The following is a 15,327-nucleotide window of genomic DNA, read 5'->3' as shown; positions in this document are numbered from 1 at the left end:
AAGAAAAATCCCCCAAAAAACATTGAATTATTTTAGACAAATATGCTCGCACTGTCACTGACTAACTAATGTTGGCCACTTACTGGTAACAAAACATTTGACATCAGGACCCACACATATTTATATTGCATTTTTGCATTGTTATACAATATATAAATATTCATCATTATCTATAATGGTTTAATGTAGTGCGGACAGTAAAACTCTAAAAAAGTTTAAAGTTTACAAAAAAAGAAATCAATACATATTGTTGCATTTTTGTATTGCGATTGTGACACAATATATTGTTACACCCCTACATTTGGCATATGGAACATATGGAAATTGATTTGTCCTCCTTTCTGAAAAGGTGATCAACCTATTTACTTTGCTACCCTTAATGCATGGTTGTATTGACATTACATCTAAGGATAGCATTGCAGTTAATTTGGAATAAATCTTACTAATAAACAATTTTAAATTTCAACTTAGTTTTCAACTGCCAATTTAATAATGGGAAGGAATGCTGCATTTTAAATTTAAAAGCAAAACATTTCTTCCCTAATTCAGTTAGACATGTTCTTCAATTTATTTGTCTATGTACCCAAAGGGCAATTTTCTTTGCAACCAGACCAGCACACATACATGTAAAACAGTTTACAAGCATTACAAAACACCTAAATTGTCACCTCGTTGTCATGTAAGGGCCCTGTTCATGTTGGACCGACATTTTAATTGCATTTTGTGTCTGTTAAGAGGTACAAAGACACCCTTTACGTGCATGCCCCCAAAGCTGCGGTTTTAGCTGACAAGTTTCTGGGCATTAACTGTAATAACTCCGTGTTGCAAGCACCAATCCGGTTAGTTTTTTTTTCTATAGACTGTACTCACAAAAATATAACGATCAAGATAAAATAAAAAATTGGCCAGAGTTGTCCTTTAAAGTCTAACTGTTTAGTAATTTATGATATGCTAATGGTTTCACCCTGGGTAAAAGCTGGGATGTGTTCTCTTACTCAAAACATTATTAAGGTTTTTTTTTTTTTTTTAAATATTCCCAAATTAATGTCTATGTCTGTGTATTTGTTTATTTTTGAAGTGTGCATGTAGTATATTTATTGATTGTGTTTATAGGATTTTATTTCATGGCCGATGCATTGTCTTGAATTAAACACTCGTGCAATGTGTGATAAATATTTGAACAACTGTCTGTGTCTGTGCTATCTCTGATTTTTTTCTCATTCTCTCGCTGTGATATAGTGCATTTATTTTTTTGTTTGTTTGCTCTTCTTTGTGCAGCTTGTACCTCTACAAATTGGGAATTGCCCCTCAAATCCAGGACCTGTTGGGGAAAGTTGACTTCACAGGTAAGCCAAGTCATTCTCAAATATGAATGCTATTATTGGCAGAAAAGGTCAATAAAAATGTATTGCTGAAATTCATTTTTTCTACCTCACTCTTAAAGGTTTTGTCAGATGCTTCATATAAAGAACCTTGTATGGCTTCCCATCATGGGATAATTTTATCGATTTAGTTTAATTCATTAATTTTGTTTCAATTCATTTTTAATTTTATTTTATTTAATCTTACGAATTAAACAGCTCCTAAACATACTTAATCACAAGAAAGAACTGAGATAACTTGTTAAACATGAAATAATTATACAATCATTTAAGACATTTCTCTGTATGTAGAACCTTTTTGCCATAAAGGGTTCTTTAAAATCAAGAACCTTCTATATAGAACCTCATTGAACCTCTGAGTGCAGGGCTATAAAAACAGTAGGGTGATCGTGCACCCACACAATCTAACTTACATAATCTAACATACCCAATAAAACTTACATTAGTTGTAATAATTATAATAACTATAAACAAATACGCAAAGGTAAAACCTTAAACTACCTCTGCCGTAAATATGTGGTAATCTTACATTTGACTTTTGAAGCATAGTGGTGTTCTCTTGCAATAACAGAGATTAAAGCACAGCCACACAATTATATCCATAACTGAAGTATAGATCATCCTCGGTCCGCTCAGTTTACAGGACTAGGCAGAAATGTGCCTCAGTTAACCAGGTTTTTAATGAAAGTGAACGCTCTGCAGAAACGTGGCTGATTGCGTTTGATTAATGAAGGGGATGTAATGACAGGTAATTACTGCTTAGCTCGCTTCAGAAAATAACTCTTCAACTCATTCATTTTGTTATGTTAATAGAATACCTCATCAGGAAAATTGAGTTCAAGTCATAATGATGTGGTCTGTAATGAATTAATGATGGAGGTGAAAAAACATTTAAAAGAATACTGCACTGTTTTTAGAAATAGGACTTATTCAACATCTTTCCTACATTAAGATTTGTGGGAAAATGCATTTTTGTCTCAGTGCATGCATTGTTTTTGTTTGGCAGGGTCGCTGCGAGCTTAGCTTAGCATAATGAATGGAATCCTATGTTGCCAGCTAGCATGTCTTGAGTAAAAAGGGATAATAAAAAAAACACCCACCTAATTACTTCTTGTGGCCTGCGTATTCACAACGAGTACAAATTGCGATTGTACTCATTGTGAATATGCAGTCCACAGAAAATAAATTAGGTGGGTGTTTTTTTGTTAATTGTTCACTTTGACTCGAGATATGCTAGCTGGCAACATAGGATTCCATTCATTATGCTAAGCTAAGCTCGCAGCGACCCTGCCAAACAAAAACAATGCATGCACTGAGACAAAAATGCATTTTCCCACAAATCTTAATGTAGGAAAGAAGTTGAATAAGTCCTTTTTCTAAAAACGGTGGAGTGCTCCTTTAAGATTATAGCTAGTTTTTGAAGGAATCCGTTGCTGTAGTGGTTTTATGTTGACACATTTATTGTAGAATGATTGAAAGTAACAAGGACCTTGGTTTGTTCGATGTATATGTTGGTAAGTCAACCACTGATGTTCTTCAAATGCATTACAGGTGCAGGTCTTGTTCAGAGGCGGACAGTATTGAAGTATTTTTACTTTCCAAGTAATTTCGTTTTTCACGTATATGTACTATCAGTGTTCTTCTCTGGAAAACTTTTACTTCACAACATTCCAAAACATAAAATTGTACTTTTTACAGCAATACATTTCATATTAAATATAATTTAATACTTAATTACATTAAAATGTAGTACTGTATGTACTCAAGTAAAAGTATTCAAAGTTTTACTTGAGTACAAGAAAGAAAGTACTACATTTTTAATGTAATTAAGTATTAAAGGTAAGAAAACAACAACTTTTATTTATAAAATGTAGTGCAGTTAAAATTATACAGTATGCTTTGGAATGCAGTGAAGTAAAAGTTTTCTAAAGAAATACACTGATAAAGTATATACTTTAAAAAAAAAAAAAATGTACTTGAGTAGAAAGTAAAAATACTCCACTACTGTCCGCCTCTGGTCTTATTAATAGGTATACAAAATGCCACAGATTAGTAATGATAGTAAATAGGCCAGAATTAAACGCTATATGTAAGATATGTAACCTATAGTAAATGATGACACTTCATATTCTCATTCTACAGAGGAAGAGATAAGTAATATGAGGAAAGAACTGGAGAAATATGGCATCCAGATGCCCACCTTCAGCAAGATCGGTGGCATCCTGGCCAATGAGCTTTCAGTAGATGAAGCTGAATGTGAGTGACTTCATCTCTTTTATCTAGTCATATGTATATAGTATACATCTGTTTAAATTATATACTCATTATCCTCAATCTCATGATTGCTTGTTTATGTTTCCTCTCTCTGATCTATATCTGCAGTACACGCTGCTGTCTTTGCCATTAATGAGGCTATAGACAAAGGAAACGCAGAGAACACAATGGCGGCTCTGCAGAACCCTAATGCTTTACTGAGAAACACACAGAAACAACTGTCCCAGGCCTACCAGAACACACTGAGCAAAGCCAAGAGGAGGAAAGAGGATCAGGCCTCAGGACGGGTAAATTTGTAGACAAACACTTCAGTTCAAAGGTTTGGTGTCAGTAATATTTTGTCTCTTTTGCTCACCAAGGCTGCATTTATTGGTTCAAAATACAGTAAAAACAGTAATATTGTGAAATATTATTAAAATGTAAAATAACTGTTATTTATAGTATATGATTCATTTCATGATTCTTTGATGAATTTATACAATTTAAATTCAAAAGAACAGTCTTCATAAGAAATAGAATGTTACAATTAAATCAATTTAATGCATTTAGTGCTTGCTGAATAAAAGTATTAATTTTGTTAAAAAAATTTTTGGGATGAATCCAAAACTTTTGACAGTACTATACTTAAGAGTATACAAATTTTACATTTAGATAAAATAGTTTTCTTTCATATTTGTGAACCTGGACTACAAAACCAGTCGCACTGGTATATTTGTGGTAATAGCCCACAATGCAATGTATGGGTCAAAATTACGCCAGAATTCATTAGGATATTAAGCAAAGTAATTTTATTTAGTAAATTATTAGTAGTAGTAGTAATATGCATTGCTAAGGATTTAATTTGGAAGGTGATTTTCTCAATATTTGGCAGATTTCAAATTTTGAAATAGTTGTATATCGGCCGAATATTGTCATATCCTAAAAAACCCAAACATTAATGCAAAGCCTATTTATTCATCTTGCATGTGATGTATACATCTCAATTTAAAAAAGTTTTTGTGGTCCAGGGTCACATTAAAGTGTAAAGTGTGTTTAGGCCAATTTAATCTTTCAATAGTGAGTTACTATGCCTCATCCTTTAACTGGATCATAGGCTGCAAGAATGATAATGTTTTTTTATCTCTGCATGTCAGGACTAATATTTTATAAACCCAATGTCCACATTTGTATGATTTGAAAATAGGATTTTTGGAATTATGTGTTGTATAATCAAAGCCTTAGTCATATGAAGACAAACAGTAAAAAACTGCACACAAGTGAAATATTACAATCGTTTTTAACCTAAAGATTAAGCAATAGTTTACAGGGAGGACTTTTCATAATTTGAATAAAACTTTAGGCATGTGTATGCAAATATCTTCTTTTTGCATGCAAAGCAAGTTTGTTTCTTTTTGCAGCCTCCTTTCAAACAAGCTCAAGCATTCCTTTAGTTGCAAAATCAGCAGGATTTTGATTAAAAAATAACAGAATCAGCCTCACTTGTTAAATGCTGATGTCCTCTAACACTCCTCACACACTCTGCTGACTCCAGTATCACCTGATCCCCTGATGTTGACTTGATTCAATAGTAATTTTGTTGTGTGTACACATCTAAGTGGGTGAATGTTGTGTTGGCCTTTTTTATTCTTTTCATGTAATTTTCAACTGGGTGTTAAGATCTTTGCTTAAGGGCACAAGGTTGTTGACATTTGTTTTTTCAAAAAATCTTTTAAAAAGTTGTGACATTTTATGTGTGTTCAGCGCTCCTCTATTGCAACTGAAGAAAGAGATGTATATGAAGAATTACTGACCCAGCAAGAGATCCAGAGCAGTGTAGATCTCGTGAACAGTAAGTGTGGCAAACTTTTTGTTTATTTATTTATTTTGTTTTGTTTTGTTATTAAGCTTAATCCTGGAAATAAACGTTTTATTTTAGTTTTTAAATTTAGGGGAAAAAAATGTATACTCAAAATTATGACTTAAAATGTAGGTTCAATATTTCCATTTCAGTGCTACTTGTCTGCAGCTTTTCATTCTATTTGTTATACTAACACATTTTTTATATATACAAATCTGTGTGTATTTTTGTTAGCAGTGTTATTTTAGTCATTCTTTTATTCTTTTATTATAAATTTAAGATAAAGTACTAAAATTTCTAATACTCTAAATTAAAGCTCTCTCTCTATATATATATACAGTCTAGCCAAAAATTATTCAGACAGCAGATATATATATTTTTCTAGTGGGTGCAGTACACTATAGTTCATTTATGTAAGTCAGGATAGCACTGTAACAACAACGAGCTTATGAGTTTAATGTCTCGGGGAATAATTAACTCAAAAGGGATTTAATATTCAATATTCATGAATTTATGAATATGATTTGCCAGTTGTTCATTACGTATTAAAATTTTCCGATAAGGAAAATTGTTTAATTAAATACAAGTAACCCTTTATGAAATTGCTTGAAATTATCCTACTAAGTTTGTCCTGCAAATTAGTTATAGACTTTTCAAATCAATTCTCAATAATGGATTACTGCTTTTCGAGCGCATGAGAAACATTAACTTTACTGATCAGGATAAGTTCAATATTTCAAATGGTCATACAGTTTACTTTACTAACATAGTAGCATAAGCAGTTAGGTAACGTTTAGATCGCAAGTTTCATTGACTTTGTGTATGTGGCAGAATAACAGATTCAACTCATTAAATGTCTTTTGAAGGTTTAATAAACACAGACTAAAAAAATAACACTACAATTCACACAGAAAGTACATACTAAATATGCATCACGAGAGTAGAAGTATAGATATTAACAAAAGAATACATAAAAGAGAATAATGAATAGACTGAAGTTAGAGAGAGATAAAAGAGAGAGAGAGAGACAAAGAGAGAGGGAGAGAGAGAGACAAAGAGAGTGGGGGAGGGTAAGAAACAGCTTTCCTTCAGTTCAACCAAATACGACCTTCACGGAGTTAATTTATCCCAACGGGAAAATAACACACCCTCTTTACAGCAGTAAGAATTAGAATACTTGCATTCTTTTTGTTTTCGTTTTGGCTTCTCGCTTGTGTGCGTATGTGTCTCTGCGTGTCTCTGCGTGTTCGGCGGTCCTTTCCGAGGTTGGGAGGGAAGCGGCTGTTTGCTTTAGCGATGCTTCGTGTTCTTGAAGATCGGATTGTAGAAGAGAAGATTTTTGGAAGAGATGAGGCCTGCTTGGAGGGCCTGCATTGGTGGCCTGGCTCAAGGGCCAGCCACGATGACGTGTTGGTTCAGCCAGAGAGAGAAGAGAGAGGAGAGAAAAGGCAGAGCCTGTCTTCACTGGTCTTTTTAAGGTCTGGAAATAGTCCCACCCTCCAGGGTTAGACTTAACCAATGAGAGTGTTGGGATTTCCCGGCGGGAAATTCCTCAGCAGAATTTATTGCCCTTTGTTTGAAAGTTCGACTCAGTGGGTCTCTGAGTCTTCATACTATAATTAATGCAACAAACACACACTGCATTTTCTGAATAAGTGATATACATGGAAGTGTAAGTCGTGAAGTGAGCATTAATTTGATAGGAGACATGACATATATGAGGTTATCTGAACTAGTACTTTGTTAAGACAAAGACAAAAAAGATGCAAAATACCATACAGAATAAACATTTTACAAGACAGTTATGTGTTTACATATAATGTCCTGGGGTGCATGTTCATTTATAGATGGTTTGTCTATAATTTGAGGCAAAAGCTCTGTGTCTTAAAGTCTTTGTGTATAAGACTTCATGTGGCCACATTCTTTCCGGTCATAAAAGATCTTATCAGATGGTTTCCAGGGTAGCTGAAGAATCCTTCTCTGTTGTGTTGGGGGAAGGTCTGTCCATCAGCACACTTTCAAAACATATTTGTTAAAGGTAACTGGCGATTGTGTGTTTGATTCGCCTGAGTCGCTACAGCACAATAAAGTAAACTCTGAGATATTATACTCAAAAAGTGGACTACCAGTAAAATTGATAAATTTGGAGACTTTGACCTGACCATGTTAAATGTTTTTTCTTTACTTGCTAATGAGACCTTTTACACCACAGACTGAACAAAATGAAGCATTGCTTGTTCATTGGTTGACCGATATTGGTATTACCTAATTATGTACTTACATTTACCAGCTGACAGCTGATTGGTTGATTGTAATCCATTACAAACCTTTCTATCAAAGTTATATGACATTATCAAGATTAATTTGTTCTGACACTGAGAAAATGTTGAAGGTGTCTGAATACATTTTGGTTTGACTGTATATATATATATATATATATATATATATATGTTATGTACAGTAATAATGATTTCTCTCTATCCAGCATCAGCAGCTATTCAGCAAGTAAATCAGGCTGTTGATGGTGAGGATCAGAAAGCTCTACTGGCCAGCCTTCGTTTGCCTGCACTTGGTCTTGTAGGAGTCCTTGATGACAATTCCTACTTTTACCTGGAGCACTTCACATCCTACAGGAAGCATAAAGTTAAGGTACTGAAGCAGTACTACAGTATTTCAGTTTAAATTACTCTTGATATTGGGTGAACATCTTTATGACATCTGTATGTAGGATGCTGGAGCGGGCGCTCAGCTGGAGAAAGAAGAGATTCAGAGGGTCATCACTTCCTGTAATGAGTTTGCAGAGGCAGAGAAACGAAGTAAGCTGCACACACATGCACCCTTGATTAACTGATAATGTATAGACTAGAGTGCATTTTAGTAATTTTGAGTGCTTTAGTACATAGATTTTGGAGCCAATAGCCTCATGGGCAGCACTCTAACATGTCGTGTGGTCCCGCTTCGGGCAACCCAAGTTCGAGGTTCTAAAAGCAGATGATTACTGAAATGATACCAGCATATATTCTGTTTCTCTATTCATATGATTATTCTGTGTTTTTCTGATACTATTGATTATTGTGCTCTTGATGACAGAGCAGGAGGCGGTTGTTGCGATCAATGCAGCTATTCGCCGAGGCGTTCCAGAAGAGACCGTGGAGGAGCTCCTGAACCCTGAGGCCCAGTTACCCATCGTCTACCACACTGCTGCCAGCCTGTACCAGGCCGAGCTCTTCAGCCTGCAGCTCGGCTCTCAGGTTAGCTCTCTTACCCCCACCCCCACAATGCTAAGCTCTTTCTTATTCTTACTTACAAAACAAGTTTTAATTTTTAATCATCTCAGAACAAGGCCGGTCTCACTCATGAGGAGCTGTGTGTAGCTGTGGAGATGCTGTCTGCTGTGTCTGTGTTAAATGAGGTGCTGGACACTAAAGACTCAGTGGCCGTCATTGAGCAGCTCAGTGACTCTCCACTTGGCTTCAGTGGTCTGGATGCTGAAAATTTACAGAGGTACTGTGACACTACTGACTAAAAAAGAGAGAGGATATTATCACACTGAGAAACTATTTAGATATTTATTTGATCAAGTGGTTGTGTTGCTTTGTTAGATATGCAGACACACTGATTCGTCTCAGAGCAGAGTCCCTCGCCCAGGGTCAAGAGTTCCTCACCTGGAATGATGTTCAGAAGTGCATTGACAATGTCAATGTCCAGGTGCATGAGGAACATGAGAGTAAGAAATCTTTGATATAAATGATAAACTACCATTCAAAAGTTTGTGGTCCGTAAGATTCTTTTCTTCTTTTTGTCTACATTGCTCAAAATTTACAGTAAAGACATTCATAATGCTACAGAAGATTACTTGCTCTACAGAAGATCAAATCTTTCTTTTCATCAAAGAATCCTGAAAAATGTATCACAATTTCCACACAAAAATATTAAGCAGCACATTTTTAACATTTATAATACATTTTTCTTGAGCACCAAATTAGCATTTAATTAATACAGTCTAAGTGAACATAAGAGACTTCTTTCAAAAACATTTGTAAAAATCTTACCGACCCCAAACCTTTAAACGGTAGTGTATATTTCAAAATTATAACCATATAAGTTGAAAGGGAAGTACTGAAATTATTGAAAAGTTTTTTCCCTTTCAAAAGGTAGCGTATCTGGTTTTAAAGCATTTCACTCTTCTTAAATAAAATAAAATGGAAAGACATTACTATATTTTCTTATATAGGTATTTGTTTTAGTTTATGCTATTTTCTTTCAGATGAGCTATATAATATAATATAATATAATATAATATAATATAATATAATATAATATAATATAATATAATATAATATAATATAATATAATATAATAACCTTCTCATTAATGATGCATTTAACTCAATACATTGAACTTTAAAGTTATTAAAATCTACCATAAAGAGTTACTCCATAATGTTCTGATAAGCTGGTGTGGTTGAGTGTGTATGAATTAAGCATAATTGATTCAGTTTGTATAAATCACACAAAAGAGTTTTATTGAACATTTAATGACTCTCACAAGTAAACAGGTGTACTTTGCCAACCCTAATTATAATACAGTATATACAATTTAAATATTATCTTAAAACAACATCTTTGAATATTGTATATTTTTCAACATAATGAAATTAAGCCATGTTTGCCATTTACTTAATGGATATATACACATATCAATGACTATTCCATTGCATCATGAGATGTTGAGCACATAAAATCCCCATGTTCCGTGTGTAGGAGTCATTGCTATCGCTGAGATCAACGAAGCTCTAAATTCTGGAGATCCAGAAAAGACACTCGCAGCCCTCCTACTCCCTACAGCTAAACTAGAGGGAGTCAAGCCAGCCACCGCCAAACACTATCACAATCTACTGCTGACCACCAAAGACCTCATCTGCAAGGTGAAATAGAATAACAGCACTTAACCAATGAAATGTCTAAGAGGTTACATCTCTTCTTTGTTACTCTTCAAATAACTACTTTCTTCTCAATTACTCTTCAATTGTACTTTTTCAAATAACTTAAACACTTATTTCATGGTTTCTGTATTCAGCTTGACTTAGTTTTATGTTCACAGCTTCAGTGTCCAACACTTGTCACTGCTGTACAAAGTAATGAGCCTCTACTAAAGTACGAAGTAGGAAGTCCAACCGTAACATCCTCGAACCCACTGTTAAGCCATTATAGATAAGGAAGCCCCCCTTGCAGGGACCTCAACTAAACATCCTGCTATTTAGAAGACCTTACACAGTGGACAAAGCTTTCAAAGGTTTAGAGCTAAAGGATCTAAACTTGACTCGGGAAGTTGAAGTCTTTGTGAGGAGATAAGAGAGGAAAGGGTCGAGACAGCTGTGGAAGGAACACAGACATACGGCTGCTCTGTAGTAATAATACAAGTCAAACTGCTTCTCAGTGTACAGCTTTACATAGTGTGCAAAAAGAAGTGCACTACATGGAGCAAAACACACTAAAAAGATCCCAAAAACCAACGTGCTGGCCTTCATGTAGTGTTTCCAGTCACGACTGGAGCGATTTAGGTAGTAGAGGATGGATCCGTAAACAAATGCGATGACCAGCGATGGTAGGATGAACCCCAGGCAGATCAGACTCAATCTGTATGGAATCAAAACATTGTAGGACTGTTCTTCATAAGGCTGGATATCGTGACACGTCACCAACTGTTCCCCGAATACTTGGTAGCTTTGCTGAACCAGAAACTCTGGTACCATCGCAATAGAAAAAACCACCCAAATGGTTAAGCTCGCCCAGATCGCACAGTATCTTTTCGACATTGTCTTGTAGAAGAACGGGTGCACAACCGCAAGGTAGCGCATCACACTAATACACATGTGGGCATGGATGGAGCAGTAGATGTTACCATAAAAGCAGGCAGTCACCACCTTGCAGACCAGCTCTCCAAAGATCCAGTTGTTGTTATTTAGGTGATAGTGGACTCTGAGTGTGAGAGAACATAGCAGGAGAAGGTCTGAAACCGCTAGGCTAAAATATAGGATACTGCTGGAAAGCTTCTTTTTTCTACTGAGGCAATCCAACACAAAGACATTAGAGGGGATCCCGATGAGGATGGCTAGGATGTACGCGGATGGAATGATCCTAGTGCTGACAATTCCAGTGGTGTAATTGATGACATTAGAATTGGCTTTTATCTCAGGAGGCTTGATAGATGTGTTGGAGAGCTGGGAAATATTGAAAACAATTTTCGTTCCAGGAAACGTTTTCGGCTTTGGAAATTTTGACATATTGATGCTGGAATATATTAATGCTGAAAAAAAGTAAAAACAAAAACAATGTTAAAATACTGAAATAAAATGTGTTCTTACAGTAAATAATTGTTTCAAACAGCTTGATACCGTAAGTTAAATTTAAAATGAATTAAATATAAGTCAACAAAAATGATTAGATAAGCAGACATGACCTCAAGTCTTTATTTTTTAACAGTAATAATAATAACATTGCACATTAAATGCTAAACACATATTTTAGTAACTTTATTATCTGGAATAATCTAGAAAACATCGGTCGTGGAAATTTGACGTGGTCATAAATCCTTGAGCCTGATCATTTGAATAACTGTATTTGAAATGATATATAACGCCTTCTCTGACTATGGCTGATATGCTTTGGTTTCAGTTTTGAAAAATGTTACAGGCACAGATGGTCCAGATGAATCACAAATGAGTCATGACAAACATTAACTGTAAGAGTAAGATATTACAAGCTGCCAACAACAACATCTATTTTTTTTTTTAAGTGTTACATTTTAATTGTATGGAATAATATTTACTTACTATATTTTCTAATTTGCAAATTTTATTTTTATTTTTGGTTATGTAGTTTTGAGTGTTGTTTGCATTCCTTCTCTGACTCTTGTTCTTTCAGCAGTAGTACAACCACCTGAAATGCTGACAAACTCACAGTCTTTATGTAGTAAAATTTTTGGCACATTGTATTTTGAGAATAATTAGTTTTACATGATTGTAAAGTCATTAGATCTACTGGTGATTAGAAATGTCTAAATTGATTAGAAACTATTAAATTCTATTGTTGTCATAATCTGCTACTGTAGCTGAGAGTTAAGAGTCAAGTCATTCGGGCAGTCAGTCAACCACCCTAAAGTTTTATTTTTTTTAGTCACAAAATCATGACTTCAGTCCATATGCTTATTTCTACCACATATCAATCAGCTGTTGATCTCTAACTATCCTTAACTGTTAGAGAAAATTGGTCCTACCTGAATCTTGAAGTGAATCTTCAAACATTAATAGTAATAGCAGCAGCACAAATAATCTCCACATGCTTGAAAGGCTTTTCCAGTATTTTTTCTTTTTCTCTTTTACAAAGTATCGTTCATCAAGCAACTAAACATAACCTACAACTGTCTGTTCTGAGCATTTGTCATCTGTATATTGAGAGAACCGTCACGTTAAATGTCTGCATCGAAGGGCGTAATGGTTTCCTGTTAAGGGCTCGGAGAGAGTCTGGATTCAGAATGAGCTCAGGGCTCATGTTTCAGGCATGTCAGGAAATGTTGCGTGACGCAAGACTTCCCCTAAATGGTTCCAATTCATGAACATAAACAAACTGTTTACTAACATTTGTCTACATACATACACACATACATACACACACACACACACACATACATACATACATACATACATACATACATACACACACATACATACACACACACATACATACACACACACATACATACACACACACATACATACATACATACATACATACATACATACATACATACATACACACACACATACATACACACATACATACATACATACATACATACATACATACATACATACACACACACATACATACACACATACATACATACATACATACATACATATACACACACACACACATACATACATACAAGAATGTTTAAATGATGTTTGGTGTTCTGAACACTTGAGTAACTTTAAAGGGGTCATGAATTGAGAAATCAACTTTTCATTCAGCCTTTGATATATAAAAGTCCATCGTGATATAAGAATATCCTGTATGTTTTGGAGCTGAAAACTTCCTCGTTAGTCTTTGTTCAAACAAAAGCTTTTATAGACACCAGACCCAGCAAACGATTGAGCTCAGAATGTGCCATGCTGTGACATCTGAGTGTGGTGAAACATCGCTTGTTTAGCCCCGCCCACCGATTCACGCATGTAACATAGGCATAGTATTAAACCAGATCGAGCTACCAAGCAATAAACATGCCATTGAGGATTACAAAATATTGCGCAGTGCCTGGGCTCGACAGTAATGCAACATGTAAGTAACTGTTATTTATAATGCCTGACCTAAAATGTACGGTCAGATGTTCTTTGTCTGTGTGTCAGTAATCAAACCAGTGCCTAAACGTTAACTTGCGTTGTTTCTCTTAGTAGGATGAGTAGTTATTTAATGGTGATTAAATTCTATATTCTCAAACAGTGGGAATTTATCAGTGATGTCTTTATTAGTGACTCCCATTTTATTCAACGAATCTCTTGAAAAGAATGAAATAAAAAAAAAGGTAAATTACTTTATGGAAAAATACACATATCAATGACTATTCCATTACATCATCGTGAGTGGTTGAGCACATAAAATTCCCATGTTCCGTGTGTAGGAGTCATTGCTATCGCTGAGATCAACGAAGCTCTACATTCTGAGATCAGGTCAAATTAAGTAATGGTTCTTTTTTAGGATATCCGTGTCAAAAAAATAGGTAGAATGATATCTTTTTATCATTTTTTTTCCACAGCAGTCAATATCATCAGGTTGCGGATTCCTACCTTTTTCTTTTTATTCTGGTAAAAATGTATAAAAGATCTAGCATAGCATCAGTTCTGGCAGGTCATGTCAGTCAAGCTTGCATCAGCTGACTGTCAGCTGATCATGTCTACCTATAGAAATACGACGTCTATCACAGCATACATATAAAAGCTCCTTCAGTACTATCAGCAGCTATCGCGTCTCTCCGGAGCTCATTTACCCTCCTCCACCCCAGCTCCTCCTCTTGTCAGTTAGGATTTGGTATTCTAATTCCCCTTGAATTAGACTAAATTCATGAATTATTTTGTTTATTTAATATCAACATTAATGCTGTTTGCAATACATTATGATTCTGTTCTGTTCACCTCAAGGGGGATTATTGCTGCCCTCCCTTCTCTTATTCATGCTAGGCTGCATGAATGTGCAGGGAGTTCTTGCCCAGAACAGAACCTTACCGCCAATCCAAAATATATGCTAATAGTCAGTCAATCATCTTTGCGATCTGGCTATACTATTTACTGAACTACATCCTACATACATGAATTATTTGATGACATTTGACTCCAAATCCTCTCCTTTTATTTGTATTCCCATCTCTTTTCACACGTTCACATGTCTATATTCACTACTTCACATCTTCATGTTTCTAAAGTAGTGAAGCTTCATTGTTTTCATAGAGTGTTAATCTGTGTTTTCAAAATTCTGTAAATTAAATTAGGGAAGTTATTTGGTTAACTTTGCTCTTAACTTTTGACATCATGCATTGAGATACTATTATTAGACTGCTGTGAAAACATCTGCATAAACAAGAAATTTACCAAGGAGATACTTCCTGATATAGATGCACAGAATGTATAATACAGTCTCCAATTTTTACTTGATTTATTGTAGTAACTTACATTCAGAATAAATTGGTGTTTAGTAGCAGATGATTTGTTTGCTCTGTGACAGTGTGTGAGCAGTACACGTTTGTATTGAACATGTGCCTGACTGTGTGTCGTGCTGT

General features: G+C 35.0%; 2 protein-coding genes across 2 annotated transcripts in view; one reads left to right on the top strand and one right to left on the bottom strand.

Annotated features, from left to right (window-relative positions):
- Positions 1 to 15,327, top strand: part of iqgap2 (IQ motif containing GTPase activating protein 2) — a 69,130-nt gene that overhangs the window by 27,695 nt on the left and 26,108 nt on the right. Inside the window, exons 6-15 of the mRNA XM_067438251.1 lie at positions 1,279 to 1,346; positions 3,525 to 3,638; positions 3,765 to 3,943; positions 5,397 to 5,484; positions 7,979 to 8,142; positions 8,222 to 8,309; positions 8,584 to 8,744; positions 8,831 to 8,997; positions 9,096 to 9,220; positions 10,257 to 10,420. Coding sequence (XP_067294352.1) covers positions 1,279 to 1,346; positions 3,525 to 3,638; positions 3,765 to 3,943; positions 5,397 to 5,484; positions 7,979 to 8,142; positions 8,222 to 8,309; positions 8,584 to 8,744; positions 8,831 to 8,997; positions 9,096 to 9,220; positions 10,257 to 10,420 — 1,318 coding nt within the window. The remainder of the gene's footprint in view (positions 1 to 1,278; positions 1,347 to 3,524; positions 3,639 to 3,764; positions 3,944 to 5,396; positions 5,485 to 7,978; positions 8,143 to 8,221; positions 8,310 to 8,583; positions 8,745 to 8,830; positions 8,998 to 9,095; positions 9,221 to 10,256; positions 10,421 to 15,327) is intronic.
- f2rl2 (coagulation factor II (thrombin) receptor-like 2) lies at positions 10,427 to 15,317 on the bottom strand. Its single transcript, XM_067438252.1, has 2 exons — positions 12,772 to 15,317; positions 10,427 to 11,802 (listed from the first exon to the last, which is right to left on the bottom strand). The coding sequence occupies exons 1-2, from the start codon at positions 12,833 to 12,835 to the stop codon at positions 10,763 to 10,765; spliced, it is 1,104 nt and encodes a 367-aa protein (XP_067294353.1). The 5' UTR covers positions 12,836 to 15,317; the 3' UTR covers positions 10,427 to 10,762.

Source organism: Pseudorasbora parva, chromosome 3 (assembly GCF_024679245.1).
Source record: "Pseudorasbora parva isolate DD20220531a chromosome 3, ASM2467924v1, whole genome shotgun sequence".
NCBI lineage: Eukaryota > Metazoa > Chordata > Actinopteri > Cypriniformes > Gobionidae > Pseudorasbora > Pseudorasbora parva.
Note: the sequence above shows the minus strand (reverse complement) of the source record. Positions and strands in the feature narration are given on the sequence as shown.